The 20,151-nt window shown below is 43.9% G+C and overlaps 1 protein-coding gene across 1 annotated transcript in view; it reads right to left on the bottom strand.

The window, feature by feature from the left end:
* Positions 1-20,151, bottom strand: part of PIK3C3 (phosphatidylinositol 3-kinase catalytic subunit type 3) — a gene marked incomplete at both ends in the record, with an annotated part of 109,561 nt that overhangs the window by 22,554 nt on the left and 66,856 nt on the right. The window contains 4 exons of the mRNA XM_089679175.1: positions 2,463-2,591; positions 5,350-5,481; positions 10,952-11,068; positions 18,457-18,562. Of these exons, the coding sequence (XP_089535301.1) occupies positions 2,463-2,591; positions 5,350-5,481; positions 10,952-11,068; positions 18,457-18,562 (484 nt within the window). The remainder of the gene's footprint in view (positions 1-2,462; positions 2,592-5,349; positions 5,482-10,951; positions 11,069-18,456; positions 18,563-20,151) is intronic.

Below are 20,151 nucleotides of genomic sequence, written 5' to 3'. Positions count from 1 at the left end.
AACACAAAACCAAAAACCAAACACAAAACCAAAAACCAAACACAAAACCAAAAACCAAACACAAAACCAAAAACCAAACACAAAACCAAAAACCAAACACAAAACCAAAAACACACAAAACCAAAAACACACAAAACCAAAAACACACAAAACCAAAAACACACAAAACCAAAAACACACAAAACCAAAAACACACAAAACCAAAAACACACAAAACCAAAAACACACAAAACCAAAAACACACAAAACCAAAAACACTTTCTGCATGCAGCTCCCCCCACCCAGCCCACCCTTATACAGGTGTACCTCGGTTTACAAATTTAATTAGTTCTGCGGGACTTTTCGTGGTTTCCCATAGGATGCATTTAAAACCAATTTATCCGTTCTGGAGGTCAGGGAAAAAAAAAAAAAAAAAAGTCTGTTTAAAACTCTTTATAAAGTGCACTTTAAAAGGCATAAATACCGTACAGGGACAGGATTACAAATTAATTTGTAAATGCATTGAAAACCAATTAATCTGTTCGTATTGCAAAAAATTTTTTAAATTCATTGAAAACCAATTAATCCGTTCGAGGTCAGGAAAAAAAAAAAAAAAAAGTCTCTGGTTTTCAATGCATTTATAATTTTTTTTTTTTTTTTTTTTTAATCATGTCCCTGTACAGTACTTTGCCTTTAAAGTGCACTTTATAAAGCGTTTTGAACAATTTAATCAAATTAATTTTTTTCTAACCTCTGGAACAGATTCATTGGTTTTCAATGCATTTACAAATTACTTTTTATTCATGTCCCTGTACAGTATTTATGCCTTTAAAGTGAACTTTATAAAGAGTTTTGAACAATTAATCCATTAGTATTGCGAAAAAAAATTTGTAAACCGGAGACATTTTCAATGGATTTTCATTCGTAAACCGAGGTATGTCTGGACTTACCTGAGCCCCATCTCAATCCAGCACTGTGCATAAGACACCAGCGGAAGCCATTGGCTCCTCAGCCAGTGAGGAGGGAACAGGGGTGGGGTCAATGGACGCAGCATGGCTCAGGAGCGAACCCGCACAGGTGCACCAATAGCAAGTGAATTGGTATGGGGGGCACTCTGTAGAGGGAGGAGCCGACAGCGCCAGCGGGAGACCCCGTAAGAGAATCAGGGCTGCTCTGTGCAAATCCCTTGCACATGGCACGTACATATCTCACGTTTTTTTTTTTTTTTTTAAAAACGATCCTTTATATAATCACTTTAAAGAGTAATTCCATTTTTGCTGAGCTGAAAACACCCTCAAAGTACATTCCAGAGATGTAAACAAACTTTGTAGCAGATGCCTACATTTTGTTTCTCTGAATTACCAGCGGTTTGTTTCACCATGTCCTTAGCTGAATGTAGGGGTCTGGTTCATTTTTAGTAGGTGCACTCAGTGTACTAACAAGAAAAGCCGCAGGGTCTGCATCCCTTTGGAGTTAATTAACCCTTAGGGAGTATCTCACCGAAACGAAAAATTCCTCTTGCAGAAGATGCCCAAAACAAGACTTGCATCTTAGTGCAGACTTATGGGAAAACCAGCAAGCCACCACAAAAAACAGGAAAGGACATTTCTAGGGAATTGCTGTACACCGGCCCTGTGCAGAATGCCTTAAAGTATAACTAAAGTCTTAATTAAAAACTGAGAGCAGGCTAGCCATTTATCGCAGAATAGATGTGAAATGTCTCTTCTGCAATGAAACAAACCTACTTTCCTGCTCTCATGCTTTCTTAGAATGTACACTGAGCTGCGCATGCGGTCACATGCACACTGTACATCCCATAGTCTACTGTCCTCAGTCCATCTTGGGAATGAGTAAGGGCTCGTTCACACTTGGCTGTTTTAGCAACGCTTGCCAAACGCCCCTATAGCGTTTGGCAAGCGCTGGAGCGGCGCTTGCGGAGCATTTAACGCTCGGCAAACGCCGCATGCGCGGTTTAGCGGCGGTTGCTAGGCGTTTGCCGAGCGTTAATAACACCCCACAAACGCCTATAATGCAGTTTGAGTGGTGTTACCGCCCTGCAACCGCACCGCAAAACGCCGGCCGGGCATTTACAGAGCGGCATCATAGACAAGAATAGGAGGCTTCAACGCCTCCTGACTCGACCAGAGGAGTCAGTTTTGCCGCGACGCAAACGCTCCCGTTAGAACAGCACCATGTGCTGTAATGTGCAGAATTGGCAGAGGCGTTTGGGAAGCGGTAAAAACGCTTCCCAAACGCCTCTCTGCCACCTGCACACAGCGTTAGTGTGAACGTAGCCTAAGAGGGTGGCTATATTTCTACATACAGTTGGACCAAGGAGAACAGATGTAGTCACCATCTAACAGGAAGTCAGATTACAGTAGAAAACATAAAATAGGAATTTGGAGAAGGCTAAGCGCAAAAGAGACTTTTCTGAGGTAAGAATACATAGATTTTAGTGTAAAAAAAAAAAAAAAAAAAGATACCTTATCCATCAAGGAAATTATCTGAAGAATAAGCTGATCCTGGCGGAGGTCATCTCCATGCTTGAAGATAACAGGATATTTCCCTCCATCTTCAGTTTTGAAGTACAGTTTTGCTGGCATGAGGGCACTCTGCAGATATAAAAAAAAAAAAAAAAAAATTAAAACAAAAAAAAAAAAAAAACAAAAACAAAAAAAAAAAAAGGGTTCACTCTAAAGTTTATACAAGTTAAACAGCTTCTTTATACTTTTTCTGTGTATATAAAACTCTGTATATAAATACGAGGGGCGTTCAAGTCAAACCGGGACTTAATTTTACAGGCATAAAAAGGGATGCTAGTGTGGCGGTACTACATGTAGTAGTAAGTGGCAAATGTCGCGGGCCAGTCCAGAGACCGGTAATCAAGATGGCAAACAACACTGTTAGTGCGTGCATGGAACAGCGCGAGGTGATTAAGTTTCTTGTGAATGAAGGCGAAAAACCCGCCGATATCTACAGAAGACTTCAAAGCTCAGTACGGTGATGAGACACACAGCCGCAGTAAGACATTTGAATGGTGTAAACGTTTCAAAGACGGCTGTACGTCCATCAGTGAGGATCCAGGCCCTGGTGGTTCCCAGCCCACAGCAGTCATTCTTGTAAACATTCAGCGCATGGAATGCCTGATCCTGGATACTCGATGTACAACCTGTCATGAAATTGCACAAGAGACAAATCTTTCTGTGGGAACGGTGAACACAATGATGACAAAGTGAAGCCGGCTGTCCTAGGATGGTTCAGCCGTATTGACTAATCTTTTTATGCCGAATCTTTCCAGGCATTCATTAAATGCTGGGATACATGTATAAATGTAGCAGGGGAATATGTTGAATAAATGCAGTTTACTGCCTTAAATTTTTTTATTATATAAACACAAAAGTCTCAGTTTGACTTAAACGCCCCTTGTATAATACAGGGTTTTACCCTTGACACAGGAATCACAGAGCACCATGGGTTATCTAAAAAGAATGCGCAGTAGAAACAGTTTCCTTTCAGGTGCGCACTTAGATTGAAACCCTGGTCTTTCCTGTGAATCATTCAGTTCTGCGTGATTGCAGTTTGAGCTGTTGAGCTCGGTAAACAAATTTTTTCATTATTATTCATTTATTAATAAAAAGGAACTATACTCACCTCGACTCCAGTAATGCGGCGCCCCGCTGCTCCCCACCCAGCTTCCAGGTCTCGATCTCCAGCCACTGTCATTTGCCGGGCGGGGATGACATCACTCCCGCCCGTCCAGTCAGAGTCGGTATTGCTGAATTTGTACAGTGAGCTGCACACAGTACAGGGGCGGACAGGCAGGTAAGCAACTTTTAATGCAGAAGAGACATGTTTTGTCTCTTCTGCATTAAATTCCTGTCTAGTCACTTTTTTTTCCTACCTGAAGTTCCACTTTAAGTTTTATAGGATTGTTTTTAGAATAGCAAATAAGCATAGTCTAAAAAAACATGTAAAAGAAACCCAGGAGTTTCACTAGTGGGGATAAAATGAAAATACAAAATATTCACCGGACTGAAAAATAAATCGTATTTTTAGTCTTGACTATAGTAGAGAAACAAAGTATAAAATAACCATTATAAAATACCATGGAAACAAAAAACAGAAATAGAAAAAAAAAAAACTTGGTATGGAAGAGAACAATTCAAATACAACAAAGAAAAAAAAACAAACATTAACCAATTCTGGACCTTAGGTGTAGCATATACACCCTAATAGGGCAGCACAGTGGCCGAGTGGTTAGCACTTCTGCCTGGAAGCACTAGAGTCGTCTGTTGGAATCCCAACCAATGCACTACCTGCACGTTTGCAAGTTCTCCCTGTGCCTGCGCGGGTTTCTTCCTGGTACTCCCGTTTCTTCCCACACTCCAATGACATGCTGGTAGGTTAATATGTCTATGCAAGTTAAGGTGGGAATACACGATTAGAAAATCGATCGATCATCCGGCGACCAAGAGGCATTCGTTCGTTGGTCGAAATCGTGGTCCACATTAATCTAAAAAAATCGTTAGTCGGGCAATACGTAGTGTTGACATCTTCCATACAAGTGGAAGTAATGCAGTGTCCGTGTGACCTTGTAGCCACGCCCTTCCGGCCAGAACGATTGATATACACAATTACCAGCAATGAGTATAATATCGTTTATTACATGACCTACAGTCAGGTCCATAAATATTGGGACATCGACACAATTCTAACATTTTTGGCTCTATACACCACCACAATGGATTTGAAATGAAACGAACAAGATGTGCTTTAACTGCAGACTGTCAGCTTTAATTTGAGGGTATTTACATCCAAATCAGGTGAACGGTGTCGGAATTACAACAGTTTGCATATGTGCCTCCCACTTGTTAAGGGACTAAAAGTAATGGGACAGAATAATAATCAGACCAAGTGCTGCATAATTTGATGGCGTTCTACAAGTACCAGTAATGAAAAAAAAATAAGTTCCTATGGTAAAGCTCCAGCACCCTGTTCTTTAGCTCCCGATGCAGATCTCTGGACACTTTTGCCAGCAAATCCTGGCTACCTGGGTCTAGGACCCACAGGGGCTCCGAAAGGGACACGGGTCAATCTGAAGACTAACACATGTACATGGAGGCCCCACAAGAGCTCATGTTGTTACCATAGACACTTTGGAGTTGTACTACTATGCATAAGGTGATTGTGGTACCCTTCCGATGTCTTTGTGTACATACTACTGGCTGCCAATTCTTCAGATGTAGCATATGATTTGACATTCAAGCCTTTTTCATAACCAATGGGTATAATACAGAAAGATTTCAAAAGGAATTGTGAAAGTCAAAAACAATGCAAAAGCGTCTATTACAAAAGGTATGGAATGTGCACCTTGAAGAGTGTGGCTTTCTCTGGAATGATGCCTCTGATCTTCACTTGGGGCTCAAGCGGTAGTGGAATCGGTTCAATCTCAGATAGGTTCATCTTCTCATTGTCCGCTAATAAAGCCTGGAGCCTTTCATTCTGTGAATAGGAATGGAATGATGCTTCATATGACCAGAGGCAGGAAACCGTAATTACCATGGAATTAGTCAAAAGAAGTTCTATGGTCACAGCACACACACTTTCATTTCAGAACATCAGCATTGTATCACGGGTACATTTAGAAAGGATTGGGGAAGATGGTCTGACTGAAGGTATCTGGAAACTATATGGAAGCAGTGGGAGGCCCAGGGACCTGATTGGAGGTAGGAGCATAACGGGAATGTTTTGTAAGGGATTAGCAGGAATAGGAGAAGGGAAAAGAAAAGGTTGGAGGGAAAGAAAAGGACAGTTAGAAAAAGGAAGAGTTGGAAGTGAGGATTGAGGCTAAAGATTCATAGGTATAGAATGGAAAGTTGGAAAGAGAAGGAAGAGCTATACGGACCAGAGTAAATAGGGGGTTTGGGCGAGGGGTGGGGTAGAGGGGAGGTGGGATTGCAAAATTTAGGGAAAGGTTTGTATTTTGGATGTAAATAATAATTTGTGTTTTTGTAATGAGAAAAAAAAAAAAAAAAACCACACACCACATCAGCATTGTAATAAGTAATACAAAAAATAGTTATATTTGACAATCCAATAAAAGTAAACTTGAAAAATCCTTTCTGCAGGCACTCTTTCACAACTTCCTTGATTTCCTGCATGCTTTGCAGCTTCTCCTATGCTCATTTCTTTCAATTACTAAGGACTACATATCCCATGGTACCTTGCTGCCTGCAAGCAGTGATTCCTGTACGGACTTCGCCTCCCAAAACTGCTCCTCTCAGCACTTGGGTAGTTCAGAAGGCAGGCTCTGTGAAACGTGTGACACAGCAGTGCCTACTCACAGGGTGTCACGTAACTTAAGGAATTGAACATGTGGGGACCTTCATAAAGAGTTGAAAAAAAATGGTAGTTCAGATTAAGGCCCCATTCATACCTATAATTACATGCAGGGAACCAGTGCGGGTTCCAACCAATTAATTGCAGGGGGTAGCTCCATTGAAAGCCTTGGGAGGTTAACAGCCTCCCATTACATGTGAGCGGCCACAATTAGCTGAGGGAGCCATCAGCCTCCCACTGCTTCAATGGGGCTGCCACCCCTCCAGCTAATTGCTAGGATCGCCCACTGGGTCTTCTGCCTTCTGCATAATCACCAACATCTCCATTCATAAGCGTGAATGGGGCCTAATAGGAGTAGGCTAGAAAACACTGAAATCCAATATGGAAAGCAATAGAGGATTTAAAATTTGGACCAATATACACTTGAATTCTGACCAATACCTACAATGGGTCTCAGGGATAAATATTCTGAAGGGTTTTATTGCAGAAGGCTACCAAAATTGTCTACAGCTTAAAAAAAGAATCTGATGGGATGCAACGGAGAACATCCAACCTTCAAAAATATGAGGTCTAGTATTTTACTTAATTTTCTTTTTTTAATTTCATACAGTCCAGGAATATTCAAGGACATTTAGAGATTTTTGGGGGTTTCTTTAACCTCTCGAAACACCTAATTTCTGTTTGACATTAATTATCATCTGTTACAGAAAATTAGCACAACTTGAAAAGCATTGTTGAATTCCAAAGGAGACAAAGCGCATGTAGTGCTTAGTCCTGTTCTGATCCATGCTGCGGCTGCTGAGCTAACCTGGTAAACCGCTCACCTTCCTCCCCCACTGCTATCCAACCACGCTGCTCAGCAGGAGATAACTAATGAGGTCTGAGTGACAGCACTAGTCTCTGGAAGCAGGTGCATGCTGGGAAGGAGCGCTATCATATACACCACCATTTTCATAACACATTAGCAAAAGCATTCCAGAAGGAGAAGTTTGGGGATGGCCTAGGGAGGGTGCATGGCGAGCAGGAGGTGACTTGAACTAGGAAGGATATGCGGTGTCCAGTGGCTGACGAAGGATGTGCCGTGGGTTATGTAGGGATGGATGTGCTGGGTTAGGTGGCTAAAAAGGATGTGCCGTGGGTTGTGTTGGGAGGGATGTGCTGTGTTAGGTGGCGGAAGAAGGATTTGCTGTGGGTTCTGTAGGGAGGGATGTGCTGTGTTAGGTGGTGGAGGAAGGATGTGCTGTGTTAGGTGGTGGAGGAAGGATGTGCTGTGTTAGGTGGTGGAGGAAGGATGTGCTGTGTTAGGTGGTGGAGGAAGGATGTGCTGTGTTAGGTGGTGGAGGAAGGATGTGCTGTGTTAGGTGGTGGAGGAAGGATGTGCTGTGTTAGGTGGTGGAGGAAGGATGTGCTGTGTTAGGTGGTGGAGGAAGGATGTGCTGTGTTAGGTGGTGGAGGAAGGATGTGCTGTGTTAGGTGGTGGAGGAAGGATGTGCTGTGTTAGGTGGTGGAGGAAGGATGTGCTGTGTTAGGTGGTGGAGGAAGGATGTGCTGTGTTAGGTGGTGGAGGAAGGATGTGCTGTGTTAGGTGGTGGAGGAAGGATGTGCTGTGTTAGGTGGTGGAGGAAGGATGTGCTGTGTTAGGTGGTGGAGGAAGGATGTGCTGTGTTAGGTGGTGGAGGAAGGATGTGCTGTGTTAGGTGGTGGAGGAAGGATGTGCTGTGTTAGGTGGTGGAGGAAGGATGTGCTGTGTTAGGTGGTGGAGGAAGGATGTGCTGTGTTAGGTGGTGGAGGAAGGATGTGCTGTGTTAGGTGGTGGAGGAAGGATGTGCTGTGTTAGGTGGTGGAGGAAGGATGTGCTGTGTTAGGTGGTGGAGGAAGGATGTGCTGTGTTAGGTGGTGGAGGAAGGATGTGCTGTGTTAGGTGGTGGAGGAAGGATGTGCTGTGTTAGGTGGTGGAGGAAGGATGTGCTGTGTTAGGTGGTGGAGGAAGGATGTGCTGTGTTAGGTGGTGGAGGAAGGATGTGCTGTGTTAGGTGGTGGAGGAAGGATGTGCTGTGTTAGGTGGTGGAGGAAGGATGTGCTGTGTTAGGTGGTGGAGGAAGGATGTGCTGTGTTAGGTGGTGGAGGAAGGATGTGCTGTGTTAGGTGGTGGAGGAAGGATGTGCTGTGTTAGGTGGTGGAGGAAGGATGTGCTGTGTTAGGTGGTGGAGGAAGGATGTGCTGTGTTAGGTGGTGGAGGAAGGATGTGCTGTGTTAGGTGGTGGAGGAAGGATGTGCTGTGTTAGGTGGTGGAGGAAGGATGTGCTGTGTTAGGTGGTGGAGGAAGGATGTGCTGTGTTAGGTGGTGGAGGAAGGATGTGCTGTGTTAGGTGGTGGAGGAAGGATGTGCTGTGTTAGGTGGTGGAGGAAGGATGTGCTGTGTTAGGTGGTGGAGGAAGGATGTGCTGTGTTAGGTGGTGGAGGAAGGATGTGCTGTGTTAGGTGGTGGAGGAAGGATGTGCTGTGTTAGGTGGTGGAGGAAGGATGTGCTGTGTTAGGTGGTGGAGGAAGGATGTGCTGTGTTAGGTGGTGGAGGAAGGATGTGCTGTGTTAGGTGGTGGAGGAAGGATGTGCTGTGTTAGGTGGTGGAGGAAGGATGTGCTGTGTTAGGTGGTGGAGGAAGGATGTGCTGTGTTAGGTGGTGGAGGAAGGATGTGCTGTGTTAGGTGGTGGAGGAAGGATGTGCTGTGTTAGGTGGTGGAGGAAGGATGTGCTGTGTTAGGTGGTGGAGGAAGGATGTGCTGTGTTAGGTGGTGGAGGAAGGATGTGCTGTGGGTTGTGTAGGGAGGGATGTGCTGTGGGTTGTGTAGGGAGGGATGTGCTGTGTTAGGTGGTGGAGGAAGGATGTGCTGTGGGTTGTGTAGGGAGGGATGTGCTGTGTTAGCTGGCGAAGGAAGGATGTGCTGTGAGTTGTGTACGGAGGGATGTGCTGTGAGTGGGGAATGAGGCATCTGTGGAAGGATCCACAATGAGTAGGTGATGACTTTGACTAGGAGGGATGTTCTCTGTGGAGATGAAGGATATGATTGAGTAGGGGTAAGGTGGCTGGGGGGGAAGATGCACTGTGAGCAGGGTGTGGGGTGGGCAGGAATGAGCTGTGAGTGGTGGATGAGATGATCAGGAAGGGATATGCTGCGAGTAGGGGGCAGGGTGAGGTGGATGGTCAGGAATGCACCCCAGGGGGTGAAGTGGGCAGGGAACAATACATTGTGAGTGGGGGGGGGTATGATGTGACCTAGAAGGGATATGCTGTGAGTAGGGGGTAGGGTGAGGTGGGCGGTCAGGGATGCACTGTGAGGGCAGGGGGGGTACAATGTGACCTAGAAGGGATATGCTGTGAGTAGGGGGTAGGGTGAGGTGGGCGGTCAGGGATGCACTGTGAGGGCAGGGGGGGTACAATGTGACCTAGAAGGGATATGCTGTGAGTAGGGGGTAGGGTGAGGTGGGCGGTCAGGGATGCACTGTGAGGGCAGGGGGGGTACAATGTGACCTAGAAGGGATATGCTGTGAGTAGGGGGTAGGGTGAGGTGGGCGGTCAGGGATGCACTGTGAGTGGGGGTGGGGGGGGTGGGTACGATGTGACTTAGAAGGGATATGCTGTGAGTAGGGTGAGGTGGATGGTCAGGGATGCACTGTGAGTGAGGGCAAGGGGGGGGTGGGAACGATGTGACCTAGAAGGGATATGCTGTGAGTAGGGTGAGGTGGATGGTCAGGGATGCAGAGTGGGGGGGCACGATGTGATCTAGAAGGAATATGCTGTGAGTAGGGGGCAGGGTGAGGTGGGCGGTCATGGATGCACTGAGTGGGGGGGGGTACGATGTGACCTAGAAGGGATATGCTGTGAGTAGGGGTTAGGGTGAGGTGGATGGTCAGGGATGCAGAGTGGGGGGGCACGATGTGACCTAGAAGGGATATGCTGCGAGTAGGGGGCAGGGTGAGGTGGACAGTCAAGGATGCACTGTGGCCAACAAGTCATATGCTATGTTCAGGGGGTGAAGTGGGCAGTGAATAATGCCCGGTGAGTGGGGGGGTACAATGTGACCTAGAAGGGATGTGCCGTTGGTGGGAGGGTGCTGTGAAGTAGTAAGGGAGGAATGTGTTGCGACCAGGGGGTGAAGTGATGCGTTGTGGGCGGGGAACATTTAATATGGCCCAAAATAGTAGCAAGGATGTGTGCAATGGAGGGTCAGCGATAGGCATGGGGGACATGTGTTGGCTTTGGGTGGAAAGGTGAAGTCAGGTGGCCAAGAGCAGATCTGCTGGGAAGGAAAGAGGAGCTGCCAAGGAGAGCGGCACAGCAGAGGAGAGGCCACTTGGTAGCGGAAACACACCAGCGATCCCTGTGCTGCATCCTTCAGATTTGTTATTTTTAATATCATATATTTAGTTTATATTTTTTGAGTGAAGAGAGGTTTATGCTCATTTTTCATTTGTAAACCCGATTTGATATTATGGATAGCCAAATTTCTATTACGAAGGACTATTGTGACAATCCAGCAGGCCATAAGCCACGTAGCCCTGCAAAGAAGAAAAGAGATCAAGAAGAACAGACGGCGGAGTGCCGCCACAGACGGACAGAGGAGCAGTCTCTTACCTTTTTTTTCCTGTTTCCACTTTCACGCTGCACTGCCTTCATGAGATGAACCAGTCTATCTACAAAGGTCTGCTGTGTCGCCAGCAGCGAACGCATCACTCGCACAGACTTATCGCCCTGAGCCAGAAAACAGAGAGCGGGAATGAGGTCTTTACGCTCATTACTCGATGTACACGTTATCTGCTTGTTGGGAGACGATCCGCTCCCCTTCAAGAGCCGGCACTGTGCTCAGAACACAAGACATGCAGCATCATGGGCAGCGGACAATTTATTAATGGCAGCTGTTTAATGCGGAATGTGGCATTATCAGCATGGAGCAGGCAGCGAAGCTAGGATATCACATGAACGAGGACTAGATCTGTGTGGACAATTCCTAAATCCTCAGATGTTCCATCTTCATCACACTCTTGTAATCTAGATTACCGCAAAGTAAACCCACGCTGTGCCCATGTAAAGCAGCCTTTCCCAACCGGGGTGCCTTGAGGTCTCTTCAGGGGTGCCTTGGCAAAATTTCTAAAAATTGCCCAAAACTTGTATACAAGCCAGCGGGTGGAACAAGCCTGCCTTCTAGTTACACAAAGCCACAGGTTTTCATTGCGCACCTTTACGACCTTCTAGCCGTTGGTGTCCCGACAACCAATGATATCATCCATTGATAAGGAGGATGTCAGCTGCCTGCACAGCATCCTAGTTCTACCCTCCTCTGCCCCTTTCCATCAGTACTGGGGTCACACTAGCTCAATGGAGAAAAACTGAAGGGGAAGAGAAACATTGGAATACTAGTCAGTACCAGTGTGCAAAAGTGTATATGCTTTGGAAGAATACATTTCTTCTAACGTTGGGTGTCCTACATGTGTGGATGTTGCTGTGTTATATAAAACTATTATAGTTTTTCACATTTTAGAATGGGGTGCCCTTTTAAAATTATGGACACTCTTGAGGCACCCAATTTTAGAATGGGGTGCCTCAGGACTGTCCATCATTTTAAAGGGTGCCTCGGGACTGTCTAGAATTTTAAAGGGTGCCTTTACATCAGTGTTTCTCAAACCTTTCAGTCAAGTAGCAGGTTGGCTTTAATGTCAGCCCCTGCAGCTGCTTCTACTTACCTTTCTGTCGATCCCCCTATGCGCTCTATTTGCCCAAGGAAACGGAGTGACAAAACGCAGTACTTCCTGGTATAGGGGAGCATGTGACTCCATTCATTTCCTCCTATGTAACATTGCTGATGCTTGGTGATACGGGGCAGAGAGAGAGTCCTTACCCCTGTGTGAGCTCCAACTAAATCAGACTTGGAGTTTGCACAGTGCTTGCTCTCCCCACTACGAATGGTGAAAAAGAGCAGCAGGAGAATCAAGGGATGGTAATCAACTGAGGTTCAATTAAAAGAAAATGGCACTGAGGAGACACGGGAGGCTCACAAAGCCTATTGCACCTTGTGAAGCTGCTGGCTGCTAAATTTGATCCAATGGCTTCCTAGGACACTGACCCAGAATAAGAATGCACAACAGTAAAAGCCAAAATCCATATTGCTTTTTTGCATAAATTCACTAGAACATGTTAAAAAAACGAAAAACAAAACAAAAAAAAAAAAACCAAACACCCAAGTTTTTGCTGCAATACTCACCTCTTCCAGGCCAAAATGAGGCCCATTATTTATTTATTTATTTTTTTAAACTACTTGTCCTCCGGAAAGTTTTACCCCCTTCATGTCCAGAGCAATTTTTCTTTTGCTATTCAGCACTGCACTACTTTAACTGGCAATTGCGCAGTCACCCAAATAAAATTTCTTTTAATCTTTTTTCACACAAATAGAGCTTTGTATTCGTGGTATTTGATCTCCAATTTTTGGGTTAAATAAAAAACAACAAAAAAAGATAAAAACAAGGATAATCTTAATGTAGTGAGGCTCTTAAATTGTCAAGGCAGTACATATATCCCCCAAATGACCCCTTTTTGGAATGTAGACAGCCTGAGGTATTTAGTAATAAGCATGACAAGGTTTTTGAAGTTAAGGTACCATGTGATGGCTGTGGGCCAATCACATCACTATAGGAATCACCGCTATTATGAATGAAATTCATTCATAACAGCTTTGATGTCGTGTGATCGCATAGCAATCAATCCCCTGGATGATCAAGGCAGTCTGGTACTGGAAGCCGCAGCTTGCCCCTAGCACAGATGGCAACTGGTTAAAATGGTTGTAAATTAGTTTTTTTTTTTTTAATCTTTTATACTTTGAGCAATCCTGAATCTCCTCTTCATAGGTCCCCTACTGATGCTCTTGGCTCCTCCCCTCCGCCGAGTGCCCCCAAAGAAAGCCACTCGCTCCTGAGCCTATTGACAGACAGCGGGACTTACTCTGCCCCTCACGCCTTTATCACTGACTTTGATTGATAGCAGCAGCAATGGTTCCCGATGCCTCGGCAAAGCCAGCGAGATCAGTGAGGGAAGAGAAGAGCTGCAGACATGCACAGTGCTGGATCAGGTAAGTAAAGGGGGGGGGGGGGGGGGTGAGGTGGATATGGATGCCTAAATATTTTTTTACCTTAATGCGAGGAATGCATTAAGGGGGAAAAAAAAAAATATATATTAGTTAGGCTTTATAATCAGTTTGAATTCAGGGTGTGGAGAACATGCCTTGCACCCCCTTCCCCAGGGGGGCTGCTGTTCTCCTGGGCATTTAAGACTGCCCACTGCTGGAATAAAAAAAAAAAAGAGGAAGACCCATGACATCACATGACTTGACCAAAGATCCATGGAAATAATGGTAGAGATTTATTTAAAATGTTTAGGGGTTGAGGGGGTTATGAATGTTTTGTCTGAGCATGGGTGGAGAGGTAGGAGTAGGGAATATATTACAGCAGATTACCCAAACCACGGTCAGGCTACAACCAGGACACTCAAAATGTGGATTGGTCCTCTGTGACATTATTATTATACAGGATTTATATAGCGCCAACAATTTGCTCAGCGCTTTACAATATAAGGGAGATCGTACGATTACAATACATTTCAGTACAGAAGGAATAGGAGGGCCCGGCTCGTGGAGCTTACAATCTAAAGGAAGGGGGAGGTGATACAAAAGGTGATAGCTGCGGGGGATGATCTGGTGGAGGTGATTCAAGTACAGTTCTTAGGTGGAGGTGGGGTAGGCTCTCCTGAAGAAGTGAGTTTTCAAAGATCGCCTAAAGGTAGACAGGGTGGGGGCTGACCGGACATGCTGTGGTAGGGAGTTCCAGAGGATGGGAGAGGCTCGGAGAAGTCCTGGAGGCAAGCGTGGGAGGAGGTGATGTGACATCATGTACAATCCAAGTCCAGCAGTGGCCTCTGGACCTACATTGTATGTGATCATGTCGGTGAGAGGGGTAGTAACATGACTGGTCAGACTGCCAATAGCAGCTTTGCAGGAAACTGGTCATCACGAATTAAACTGGCATTGAAACTAGAAAAAAAAAAAAAAATTGCTCAAGGCAGGATTTGAATGAGAGAAGAGACCCCATCGGTCTCTTCTGTCGCAAATGAACCTTCCATCCCTGTCAGTGTTAATGTACATTGAGCAGCACAAGCAGCGCTCAGCATACATTTACAGCATGGCTCTGTGACACGATGACGTCTCTGCTAGGCACATGTAATCAAGTGGCCGAGCAGTCTGAACCCGGAAGAAGACGGGGAGAAGATGGAAGCGCCTGTAACCACCGTTAGAGGAGATCGTTTGACAGGTAAGTCTACCATAATGTGCGAATATGCTGTGCACACTAACACTGGCTAACAGTTCCTGGGGGAACATAAAAAAATTGTGGTGTTAATTCAATGTTAAGTGTGGGGGGAGGGGCATGGATTAACCACTTCCTGACCAGCCCATGTATATAAACGGCCGGACAGGAGCAGGTGGTCCTTTATAAACAGCCTCCGCATTCACTGCCTGTGCACGCTCCCTGGCAGCGCGATCCGGTGCCCACTGTGTCCGAACACCGATCGCTGTACAGGACCTCTGCGTGAGGTCCCGATCATGTGATCACTGATTGGCCAATCAGTGATCACATAAATAGTAGACGGAAGTTGATTGGTTTCTGTGCAGAGCAGCAGCAGATTTTGCATGCTCCAGCTTTAGTAAACCAACCCCAATGTCTCAGCAGGGGGATTTCTCCATCCACCTTGTTTGTGTGTTTTTGGTTGCTGATGGAAAAACAATTACCAGTCTATGACCAGCTTAAGTCAGTAATGGGAAAGGATCAGCTTCATGAAAACCATAGGAAATACTTTGCCAGGGAGAAAAGCGAAGGCTATCGATTGGAGGCACAATCCCATCTAGGATTTATCCATAGCCTGATCTATAAGGGTACGTTCACACTAGCGCTGTGTGCAGGCGGCAGAGAGGCGTTTGAGAAGTGTTTTTACCGCTTCCCAAACACCTCTGACAATTCTGCACATTACAGCACATGGTGCTGTTCTAACGGGAGCGTTTGCGTCGCGGCAAAACGGACGCCTCTGGACGAGTCAGGAGGCGTTGAAGCCTCCTATTCTCGTCTATGGTGCCGCTCCGCAAACGCCCGGCCGGCGTTTGCGGTGCGGTTGCGACGCGGTTGCGGGGCGTTTGTGGAGCGGTAACGCCACTCAAACTGCATTATAGGCGTTTGTGGGGCGTTATTAACACCCGGCAAACGCCTAGCAACCGCCGCTAAACCGCGCATGCGGCGTTTGCCGAGCGTTAAAAAACGCTCCGCAAACGCCGGACCAACGCTTGCCAAACGCTATAGGGGTGTTTGGCAAGCGTTGGCAAAACAGCCAAGTGTGAACGAGCCCTAAGAGCAAGGAGGATAACTATTCAGTCCACCTTTCCACAGAGGAACTGACCTAACATTCATGTGCAGACAAGAATATCCAGTCCTGCAGAAGGTCGAACAATTGTTGGACATTATTTATTTTCATATGTGTATATATATATGAATTGATTTATATTTAGTAATTTATTTTTTGATAGCATATATTTACATCTATTCATTTTTTAGATTTTTATAATAGATATTATAATATATTAATGTTATATATTTTTTAGTTATAAAAGGGGGATTATTTATTTATTAATTAAGACTTTTTTTTTTCTTTTCTCTCTCCTTATATACAAATATCATGTCTGCTATTTAAATAATGTATTGATTTTTATTATTTTATTTTAATTTAAGAGCGCGGCACCTTCTATTTATAAACACTTTGAGTATATTACATGTAAATGAGGATGTAATTGGGAGCCTGCGAACTTATGTTAATCAATTCTCTATTGAACATTTAAGGTGGCTCACAGGTTTTTCTCATCTTTTCTGTTGAAGTAATGAGTAGTAAGCAAGATGTAAGGTAGCGGCAACAAACCGGCGCATGCGCAGCTGCTTCAGGGGATGCCTTCACTCTCTCAATCAACACTACTTTTAATCCTTAGGCGGATAACAATAGTAAATAGATAGCAAGGTCTGACGTACCACCAGGGGCGGACTGACAACTCATGGGGCCCCTGTGTCCTTGCCCACACTCAAAAAAAGGTACCAGGGGCATCTCATGGGGCCCCCTACTGACCCCGGGTCCTCGGGCAGTGCCAGATTTTCCAAATGGTCAGTTCGCCCCTGCGTACCACCTATCCAGAGAAGGATATCTCCATACCTGGCTTAATCTGCTACCTTAAAGGGGACCTCTGATGATTGATCTACATGCATAATATTTTTACGCATCTGGTGAGTGCGTATTCTTACCCCACCTTTAAAAGCACAAACACTGAAGTACCGCCATAGTGGGCACTCTATATAAACATTCATATGGTGACAATTTTTGCGTAGACTGTAAGCTCCCAGGATCAGGGCCCTCCTAACCCTCTTGTATTGAACTGTATTGTTGCTGTATTGTCTCCCGTTATATTGTAAAGTGCTGAGCAAACTGTTGGCGCCATAAATCCTGAATAATAATATAGATATTATAATTTGTTTACCTATTTATAGCACTGCACTTTACCCATTTGATTTGACTGAGGTTTTATTTGCTTACCTTTTAGTGCACAGCTGCTGATACTGGAAGCGCTCACTTTGTTTTATTTTATCGATCATTTAGTAAGCAAGATACCACTTGCTGACATCATTGTTCACTACTAGTGAAATCTGAATGATTACGGAGGTCACATGGTACAAGGCTATTCACAACAGCCTTGTACCATGTGACGAGCTGTGACCAATCACAGCTCACACAGTATTTCTCAATGGCTGCAAGAATGCAGCCAGAGAGAAGGAGAAATTATTGCTTTTATAGCCTTTATGGGTGTAAAAGCAAATCAGTGTAAAAAAATAAAAAATCTTCATCACCCCCCACAAGTAGTAGTGTCACTATGGTGACACTGTACTGCTAGGATGACAGTATGTTAAAAAAAAAATACATTTTTGGTTATAAACTAAATTTGGGTTATTTTTTTATTTTTTTTTTTTACTAAAAAGATAGATGAATACATTTTGGCCAATATTTATTTATTCACTTTTTCCCAAAATGTTTGGACTTTCATTTATATAGCAAAAAAACAAAAAATCCCAGTGATGAATAAATACCACCAAAATAAAGTTTTATCTGTCTCAAAAAAATGCTAAAAAACTCATATGGGTACAGTGTTGCATGACCGCGCAATTGTCAAAGGGCGATAGCACTGAAAGCTGAAAATTGGCCTGAACAGGAAGGGGGGGGGAAGTGTCCGGACTTGAAGTGGTTAATGTAATAATTATTTCTCTAAAGCTCACGTTTAATCTGAATATTTGGCCTTCTCCTTTCTCCCTCAACAAGAAGTTACCATTTTTAAATAAAATAAGGCATGCCATGAAAATAAAAATATTTTATGTCCAGTGATGACATCACTGGGTCTTCGAGCTTCTCCATGTGATGCAGGCAAAATCATGGCTGGCGGGAGGGACCGCCAGGGTGCTGTACATAGCTTCCTGAAAACATCACAGCACCCTGCCTCAGTACTGCTCTCATCGGTCCTAAGTCCCGGTACAAGCAGTGGGATGGCTCTATACAAATAGCAAAAGGCCTTGATGGGTGGGTGTCAGTCCGAAGTAGATGGCATTACTAGGCAGGCTGTGTTTGCATGCAGACTGAGCCTCCATGACTAAAAGAAAAGAAATCCAATGAAAGGAGCAAGCCAGGATAGCTGTTGGGAAATGAGGCAATCTGCTTGCATTGCAAAGAGAAGCACAGAGACCCAGTCAGTGGTGACCTCATTAGAACTAAAATTATGAAGACAATGAAAACAAATGGTTTCATTTAAAACTGTAATTAGAATGTTGATGGGGGGGGGGGGGGGGGGCAGGAACCAGAGAGGGCAAAATATAAAAAGGAGAAAAAAAAAAAAAAAAACTTTACTTTAACAATCTAAAACTCTGGGTAACAGGTGACTGTTATCCCCCCACTGACTGACACTGATTACTTCTAGGAATGACAGCTCAGCCGGGATACAGACAGGATCCATCAGTCCACATTACCTTCAGCAGCGCCTGGCTAAACCTCCTCATGACATTCAGATACATCTCATGAGTCCGCGGGTCTCTCAGCTGGGTGTCCTGGTCTTCACATTCTACGATTACATACCTGAGGAGACAAACAACAACTTTTACAAGTATGCAGAGAGTTTCAGAACATTTTTACAATACACTGAGTGGTTTTTGTCATTTAATGGATAATGCAGCAACCAGAGTGGCTACAGAGCAGTCTGCTTCCCAGATCATTCATACACGTCACACTTTAATCTCCATGCACACAAGCTTTTTTTTTCCTCAAGCTCAAACAATGCCTGGAAAAAAATGCTGATAATAGCATTTTATTTTTTAGTAGCGTTTTAGTAGCACTTGAGGGTTTTGCAGTATTAACATTTTTACAGTACATGCAGAGGAAAAAAAAAGCAGGAAAAAAAAGCCCCCAAAAAAAAACAAAAAAAAACTGTTAGGAGTGTTTTAGTAGCATTCAGTGTTTTATTCTGCTGGAGAAATCTTCAAAAAAAAATAAATAAATACATTTTTTTTCCAGTTCCTAGATGCTGGAGCTAAAAAAACCAAAAAACACAACAAAACCAAAAAACAAAACCAAAACAAACCAAAACAAACCAAAACAAACCAAAACAAACCAAAACAAACCAAAACAAAACAAACCAAACCAAAACAAACCAAAACAAACCAAAACAAACCAAAACAAACCAAACAAACCAAAACCAAACAAACTAAAACCAAACAAACCAAAACCAAACAAACCAAAACCAAAACTAAACCAAAACTAAACCAAAACTAAACCAAAACTAAACCAAAACTAAACCAAAACTAAACCAAAACTAAACCAAAACACCACAACACAACACCAAAACAAGAAAACAACACAACAAAACAACACAACACAAAAAAAAAAAAATGCTAATAGCCTAAAAGTAGTGTGCATAGACACAGCACTAATTCGCTTCTAGGCTAGTGAGCATGGAGCCTAAAGATAGGAAAAACAACATATATCATCATTGCTCTCCATCCTACTGATGCCCCAGAAAAGAGGAAGATAGGCAAAAAATGAGTGGCCATGAAGAAATCTTAATTAAATGTAAAACCACTCTCTAAATATACAAACTATATAAACAAGATTCCCCACAGCACCATCAAACACCTTTACCCCAAAAGATGTTAATGTGATTGGGTATCCACTTGAAAAAAAACACTAATTTATTTGATTTAAAAAAGATAATGCACTATGTAAATATTTTCTTTTTTTGAGGAATATTATCGGAGGAAGTTTCTGAAGGATTTTTGAACACGATATCATTTGAGAAGAACTTGATTTAAAAAAAATTTTTGGACTTATAGGGTTTGGACTGCACATATTTTTATTGAGGACTTATTGGATAGCATCTTCTGTTTATTAATTCATGAAGAAATCTTACATTATATTCATATTTAACATACAGAAATGCCACAATACTACACATACCTAAATGGTTTCAAATATTGCAATATTGAAAGGGGGAAAAAAAAAAAAAAAATTCCCCGTCGCAGCGTACACGTGATGATCCGGCGGCCATCTTTGTAAGTGTTTTTTATCCATTGATGATTTTATGCTCCACGTGGCTGCCATCTTTTTAATAAAAACATACTACACTATATGATACTGTCTCCGGGCTCGGTCTATGAGCTTGCCCTCTAGGA

The sequence above is a fragment of the Staurois parvus genome, unplaced genomic scaffold (assembly GCF_062004578.1).
Source record: "Staurois parvus isolate SC_StPar_1 unplaced genomic scaffold, SC_StPar_1.0 ptg000219l, whole genome shotgun sequence".
NCBI lineage: Eukaryota > Metazoa > Chordata > Amphibia > Anura > Ranidae > Staurois > Staurois parvus.
This window is presented reverse-complemented; position numbering and strand designations above follow the sequence as displayed.